The sequence below is a fragment of the Hipposideros armiger genome, unplaced genomic scaffold (assembly GCF_001890085.2).
Source record: "Hipposideros armiger isolate ML-2016 unplaced genomic scaffold, ASM189008v1 scaffold_128, whole genome shotgun sequence".
NCBI lineage: Eukaryota > Metazoa > Chordata > Mammalia > Chiroptera > Hipposideridae > Hipposideros > Hipposideros armiger.
In genome coordinates, this window is record NW_017731478.1 from 2,323,964 (window position 1) to 2,331,974 (window position 8,011).

An 8,011-nucleotide genomic window follows, 5' to 3' on the forward strand; every position below is an offset into this window, starting at 1 on the left:
AGTTATAGAGTAGCAACGAAAATAATTTTATGGTTGGGGGTCACCACAACATGAGGAACTGTATTAAGGGGTCGCGGCATTAGGAAGGTTGAGAACCACTGCTCTAGAAGTACTGAGTAATAGGGAGAAATAGTCACAAGTTAAATCTGGTGATTGGGCATGCTAGCCTCTATACATCTTTGCATGTCTTTAATTTAAAAAGAGAAGGAAGGAAGGAAGGAGAAGGGAAGAAGGAAGGAAGGTTGGCTCCTTCCTTCTGTATGACACCCAGGTGGAATTTCAGTTTTCTGCATTGCCAGCTGCTTCATTCTTGCTGCTCTAACATACATGCCTTACCCCCCATTTTTTATTGGGTTGTCGGAAAAGTCATGACGTATTTTGTCTGTGTTTTTCAAAGTTCATTTATTTAAATAAAGAACAAAGATCAATGAATGATATATTGCCCATTTTGTTTGATAACCTTTTGCCATCTTTCAATGAGCTTCATAATTCCTCGTTCATAGAAGGACCTGTCTTTATTTGCAAAAAACTGAACAAGGTGCTGATTTACAGCCTTATCTGAATTGAACATCATACCACGCAAGGAGTTTTGAAGAGTGCGAAACAAGTGGCAGTCTTGATGGCGCAAGGTCAGGCGAGTACGGTGGGTGTGGCAACATATCCCATCCAAGCTCCAGTAATTTTTGACGGGTGATCAAACTTGTGTGTGGTCTCGTGTTGTCATGATGGAACACAACTCCTTTACAATTAATAAGCTCTGGATGTTTCTGGACAATGGATTCATTCAAACTGTCCAATTGCTGACAGTACACATTCGAATAGATTGTTTGGTTCCTTGGTAGGAGCTTGAAAAACACAACACCTTTAAAATCCCCCCACACTGAGAGCATCACCTTCCTCTGATGAATGTCTGCTTTCGATGTCGTTTGAGGCAAATCATCACGCTGGGACCAAGACCGTTTGTGCACCACATTGTTGTAAACAATCCACTTCTCATCACCAGTTATCAGTCGCTTCAGAAAAGGATCGTTTTTCTCACGTTTAACAAGCATATTGCAGATGTTTATACGCACCATCAAATGAACTTCTTTGAGTTCATGTGGAACCCAAATATTGAACTTGCTTACGTATCCCAGCTTCTCCAGCTGGTCGTGAACGCTTGAATAATGGATGTTCAATGTTTCTGCAGTCTCTCATGTCGTGTAATGTGTGTTTGACTCAATCGATGCCTTTATTTTGTCGTCATCAACCTCGGTGGGCCTTCCTGACTGAGGAGCGTTGTTGAGATCAAAATCACCAGCATGGAATTTCGTGAACCATTGTTGGCACTGATGTTCTTGTAGAACATTGTCACTGTAAACTCTATGCAACTTTTCTCAAGCTTGACATGCATTCTTCCCTTTATGGAAGTAAAACGGTAAAATAAGGCAAAAATGCACAGTTTGGTCTTCCATCTTCAACTTGTTGTAAAATCTCCAAAACTCAACCGAATCGCTTAATTTTTTTTTTTAGAATAAAGCTAGAACTGTCAGCTGTCAAATGACGTAGCAATAACATAGATGCAAATGACTCTAGTACTTCCAAAAAGGAACTAGTGCCATCTGTCGCAAACATGTGTCATGACTTTTCCGACAACCCAATATTTCAAGCTAAACATATCTTTTATTTAATGGTGTCTATTTTTAAATAGCTTTATGGAGGTATAACTTACATATCCATTGTAAGTGTACAATTCAATGATTTTTAATAAATGGATAGAGTTATACAGTCACTGTAATCCAGTTTTAGAATATTTCCATTACCCCAAAAAGTTTTCTCATGCTAGTTTGCAAATGATTTTCCACTCCCACCTCCAGCACCAGGCAATCACCAATCTGCCTTCTGTCTCTATAGATTAGCCTTTCCTGGATATTTCCTATAAATGCCATTATATTGGGTTCTCTGTTTTTCATTGCAAAAATGCGTCATGACTTTTCCAACAACCCAATATAATAGATAGTTGGGTTTTTTTGTTTTTGTTTTTTTAAAGATTTTTATTGGGGAATTGGGGGATGGGAACAACGCTAGGGAATTCGGGGAAGGGGAACAGACAAGTTGCTGTCCTTTTGTTCTTCCGTCTAGTTGTGGAGGACGTTGCTTCACTGGCCCAAGTTGGCACCATCATTGTGCTCTTCCCGGGTGAGGCAGATCAGTCGCCGGCTTCTGTACGGCCACTCACTGCTCACGCTGGCTGCTGGCCACACACGGCAGCCCATGGCAACCCACTGCCACAGGGGCTGCAGCCCACGCCGTCGCCGGCGACTCACGGCAGCCCAGCTCCAGGTTGAGCTGTTGTTCAGCATCTTAGCTGTAGAGGGCAGTGTCACTGGCCCTCATATGTGGGATCCGAACTGGGGCCCTCTGGCATCCCAAGCCAGCTCTTAACCAATGCGCCACTCGGCCGGCCAATAGATAGTTTTTTAAGTCTGGCTTCTTTCACTTAGTATGTTTTAAGCTTCATCATATTGTAGTTTATTGCTTTGTATGACTGAATATACTCCATTTTATGGGTATACCACGTTTTATTTATCCACTCACCTACTTAGTTTTAATTAATTTAAAAAATTTTAAAGAAATTCATGCTCATAGTTTAAAATGTCAAGTTTTTGGTGCTTGTAATCTTATATCAAAAAGCAATTCTATGCCCACTCCCTGAGGTAACAACCTCTTCCTTTTTTCCCCCCTGTTTCTTGATATTTTTGGGATCCTGGATCCTAAAGGAGTTAATATGCTTTTCAGAAGGAAAGATTAGTTTCAAGAGTTAAAATGAAAGTCAAGCATAACTTTTTTTTTTTTAACTTTTTAACCAGTGTCTTCATAATTATGTCATCTTTGTGTACCTGTTTGTTCTAGGGAGGAGTTTAGAAGAGAATATCTGTTATACATCACCTGCTCTTGTCATGTTAGTTTTTTAAGGGGGTTTACTTACCCTCATGTTATAGGCTAGGAGACTCAAAATGATGTCATAAAGAAGCCACCTCACAAAATTTTGTTGCTCACAAAATTCCTGTGAAACAATCCCTTATTACCACTCATTGGACATTTTATAGCTTACCAAGGCCCAGTGAGATTAAATGGCTTGTTTGGAACTTGATAATGAATAGATGAGAGAGTTCAGAGAGGATTAAATGTTTCCTATTTCCTATTTGTGGACTCATTCAATAGCCCAGCAGAATTTATCAGTGTTCTTATTTTTCACAAGAGTTTACAAGAAGGGTATTTGTCTCTGTTTCCACGGCATTTTTTTTTTTTTAAGAAACCTCTTAAAATCACTTTTTTTGTTTTTTTTTAAAGATTTTTATTGGGGAATCGGGGAAGGGGAACAGACAAGTTACTGTCCTTTTGTTCTTCAGTCTAGTTGTGGAGGACATCGCTTCACTGGCCCATGTTGGTATTATCATTGCACTCTCTCCAGGTGAGGCAGTTGCTCGCTGGCCATTGGACGGCCACTCACAGCGGCTCACGGCAGCTCATGAAAGCTCACATCCGCTGCCGGCCAGCTCCACTACAGCCTATGCCGTCGCCGGCAACTCACGGCAGCCCAGCTCCAGGTTGAGCTGTTGTTCACCATCTTAGCTGTAGAGGGCGCAACATCACTGGCTGGCATGTGGGATCCGAACCTGGAACCTGCTGCTCAGAGCTGGCGTCCCAAGCAAGCTCTTAACCAACGTTCCACTCGGCCAGCCCCTTAAAATCACTTTTTACTGGAATCACTTATTGTAATTTCTCTGTCCATCAAGCCAACACTGTATTCTGTTTATCTTTGTATCCTAAGGGCCCAAGCACTCAAGAAATATCTACTGAATGATTGAATGACAGCTTAGAAATCTGAGACTTGCTAAAGCATGAATATAGCTAGGTTTTCCTTTAGTTGAATTCCTAGTTTAAGTTATTTTTTTTTTATTTTTTTTTTTTAGCTGAGCCATCCTGCCTGGCAGCTCAGTGGCAGCTCAGCTCGGGCCGGGAATTGAACCAGTGACCCTGTTGCTCAGAGCTCACACTCTTGAGCAAGCTCTTAACCATAAGTTAATTTGGTCTCCAGCAGTGACTTCTAATTTTGACTTAGGTTGACCACAGTGTTAGGAGTTATATGCTTGTGTTCTGAGAGTAAAGAGAATGAAGGGTAGTTATTTGCATTTGCCAGGGGAATCTCTTTTTGATTCAGTGTTAAAAATTTTTTCTTTAGTAATCTTGATATTTTCCCCTAAAACATAGATTTGAAAATTGTGACTTATACTTAATGTAAATGCCCATATTAATATTCTCTGGAACACATGAGAAGTAAAGCCTGACTTTATAAAAATCATGTTTAAGTGCTTAGAAAAAAATTTTTTACTAAAATATTTAAATAGAAAAGTGTTTGAGTGATTTTTAGGATTTCATGGGACTTTGTTGATATTTTGAATGATTACTAGTGATCTTTTACAGGGAAAAGGAATGCACATTGTCTGTTATATGAGTCAAGAATTCCAAGTTTGGTGGGAATAGAAGTGTAAGAAAACTGCCCATACCAGGATCTAGTAATCATCCATTTCAAACAAACTTAGTGGTATGGTTCCCCCCAGTAAATGCATGTTAAATTACCTGCATTTAGAGAAATAGTTGCTAATTTGTTATTTGTGGTACTCTTTTATAATGCTTCTGATCTGAACGAAGCCTGTGGTTTGCTTGGAGATTTTACTGACCACAGCCTGTTAGACGACTCTTGGAAAAACAATTGTCATGACAGTAACTTAGACTCACCCCCAAAGAATTCAACAAGATTATTTGAGGAGATTGCATCATCTTCAGCTAATGTGCTGTGTTCTGCTCAGATGATGTTGGTTAGCTGTCCCTCGGAGTGCGATGGGGTAGGAGGGCATTCTTAGGTAGGTGACTGTAGATTCCACGCATACCAGTAAGAGTGTTAAAAAGTCCAGTGTGCCCAATCTAGAACTAGTGCACTCATTAGCGTGGACAAGCTAGCTGCTAACATACAGTGGACTCCTACTGCTAAGCAGTTCTATGTGGATTATTTCACTGATTCTCACAACAGTCCTATAATTGTCCCCATTTTACTTATGAGGAAACAGATTTAGAAATTAAGCAACTTGACTAGTTCATAGAGCTGGCATCTGAATGTGTCCATCTTTAGAACTCATGCTAGCATATTTCTTTCTTTGCTTGCTTCGGAGACAACAAATACAACCTCAGTCATGGGATATCTTTTTCCTTTACTTTACATGGAAAGGGGCCTTTTCTATGTAGGTCCTTTTGCATTTTTTTCAGCAAATGTTTGTCAAGTGCCTGCCCTGCTTTCCTGGGCACTGCGGGTTGCACTGCTGGACGCAGCAGAGTTCCTGTGTGGTTTTCTCCACCTCCAACTCAGTCTTTCCTCGTGACACCTATCATGGCACCAGGATGTTTCTGAAATGTCGTAGAGCTGCCTGCCCTGTCACCCTTCACATGCCCTCCCTTCCTAGAGTACCTTAAGCCATAACTTCTTTGACTCCTTAAATCAGTTTCACAAAGGAGTTTCCCTTCCAGAGAAAAAGTATATACCCCTGAGGCTTTCACATTTTTTCTCTTCAACAAGGGGTTAAATTGAGCTGGGGAAAAAATACGTGTTATCCCAAACTCATAAAAAGATATATTCAGAGAAAAGGTAGAAACAAATGCCTTTAGTATTAAAAAGCAAGACAAAAAATAAATTTAGTATTGGACTTAAGAAATCAGGAAGGAAAGAACAATAAATCAAAAGGAAGTAGGAAAAAGGAAATAGTAAAGATAAAAAATGAGTTAAATAAAGAACATCAAAAACAAACAAAAGGGAAAACTTAAAAGCTGTTTCCTTGTAAAGATCAATAAATTACCTTCCCAAGGTAATCTATGTTTAACACAATCTCATTGCACTTTTTTAAAGAATTAGCCAAAATGATTTTTAAATTTATTAAGTAAATAAACCTACTTAAGAGGAATGTCGCTCACAAAATTAGTGCCTGTCAATAGGGGCTGATTTCATAAACTGGAATGCATCCATACAGTGGAGTGACATGCAATTGTAAACCCAGAGAAGGAAGCTCTCAGTGTTGTGAGATGGAACAAAATAAGGTGCAGAATAGTGCATGTCGTTCACAGGCTTTTGTGTAAAAATAAAAGGGAGGAAAAATGTAAATTAGTGTTTGCTTTTATATGCATAAAGAAATGCTGGGAGGAAGGATAGCTGTAAGTCAGTTACAATGGTTACCTGTGATGGTGGGAATGGGGCAGAGAGGGTATAAGAATTTAGTAAGGGAGACTCTTCTGTCTAACAGATTTCTATTTAAAATTTTGGAACCATTAGAATGTATTGGCTATTCAATAATTAATTTAAATATATAAAGAGATTTTTAAATCACTAAGAAAAAGGTGAACATCCCAAATGAAAAATTAGTAAAGTGCATATTGTGATACATTTGTACTGTGGAATACTACACAGCCGCCATAACGTAGCATGTGAGCAGTGACAGCAGTGTCACACACAGCCACAGTGTAGCAGTGACTGTCTCAGGGTGTGGAGAGTACAGGTATTAAATTTATATTTTGTTTGTAACATTCTGAATTTGCTATATTATGATCCACCTCTTTTAAAATTGGTGGAATTAAAAAAAAATTAAGAAGCTCAAAAAAATAAAAGAAAACCAAAGAATATTCTGAAGAAGAGTAGTGAGGTAAACCCACTTAGCAAATAAAATGATTGTAAAGTAGCAATAAGTGAAAGCAGTGGCTGCAACATGAATACTTAACCTGCAGAAAGACTCAAACACATTTGTGTGTTCTCATGTGCACATGACAGAAAGTGTGATAAAGTATTTGAATTTTTTTTAAAAAATAGCGAAGGAATCATTAATAAATGCTGGTTGGATAATTTTGGAAATAATGTTCACATCTTATCTCAAGCAATGGCTGGGACAAAGAGTCAAATGTTTAAAAAGACTCACAGCTTTGAGCAGTTCATATAAAATAAAATGTGAAGAATAGTAATTTTAACAGTTGTGAAGAAATGGAGAGCCTTCCAGTGGAAAATATCAATATTTTAAAAACTTTACATTTTCATGTACGGTTAGAGAGGCCAAAAGCAAATGTGTGTGGATGTGGCAATATTTGTCCTTAATAAGTATGTATTACTGCTTTCCATGGGTAAAGATATAAAGGACATATGAGAAACCAAACATAGCCATTGTTACAGTGGCTTATGGGTGAATTTTGTTTTCCTTTAATGATGTAGGGGTTTTATTTTTATAGCAAATATTTATTTTGAAGCAAGAAAATCCTCTGGAGTAATAAAGTATTTTTCTAGAGGGAATAATTTGTTGGACAACACCCTTAACAACTAATAATTACACAGGCTATATCATTATTGGAATATATCAGGTATCAAATCACTCTGGTAACATGTCACCCAGGTAAACTTTGCCAGTCTTTGGAGAGGACTCGCTAAAGAATGGAAGGGAAGGTAGAAATGCTAGAGGGCAGTACTTAATTATTTGGTAGGAACCTCAAAGGATAAGCTGTGGAATTGGGTTCATCTCTTCATTTTAACATTTTCTCTTCCAGGTTGGTGGCACTAAGGCTGGTGTCGTCCGGTTTCTCGGGGAGACAGACTTTGCCAAGGGGGAATGGTGTGGTGTGGAGTTAGATGAACCGCTCGGGAAGAATGATGGGGCTGTTGCTGGAACAAGGTTTGTTTGGGATCGTGCAGCGTCTTGTTCCCACTTGCACGTAAAGGAGTTCCAGCGGATCTCACCAGTTGTGTACAATCAAGTGGAAACGAGTATCTTGAAGAGCTGCACTTTTATTTCCTAAGACTCGCCTACTGCTTGTCCCCACTGGAACTGGAGTCATTGTTTTGACTTGTCTCTTTCAGTAATATGTATAGATTCTGAACAAACATTCAGTTTATTAGGACTTTTTTTTTGTAGAGCAGGTTTAGATTCACAGAAAAATTGGGAGG

At 38.9% G+C, this 8,011-nt stretch overlaps 1 protein-coding gene across 15 annotated transcripts in view; it reads left to right on the forward strand.

Annotated features, from left to right (window-relative positions):
- The window catches only part of CLIP1 (CAP-Gly domain containing linker protein 1), a 113,181-nt gene that overhangs the window by 44,553 nt on the left and 60,617 nt on the right, over positions 1 to 8,011 (forward strand). For all 15 annotated transcript variants that reach the window (XM_019648913.1, XM_019648912.1, XM_019648898.1 and 12 more), the window contains one exon: positions 7,615 to 7,739. In XM_019648913.1, coding sequence (XP_019504458.1) covers positions 7,615 to 7,739 — 125 coding nt within the window. The remainder of the gene's footprint in view (positions 1 to 7,614; positions 7,740 to 8,011) is intronic.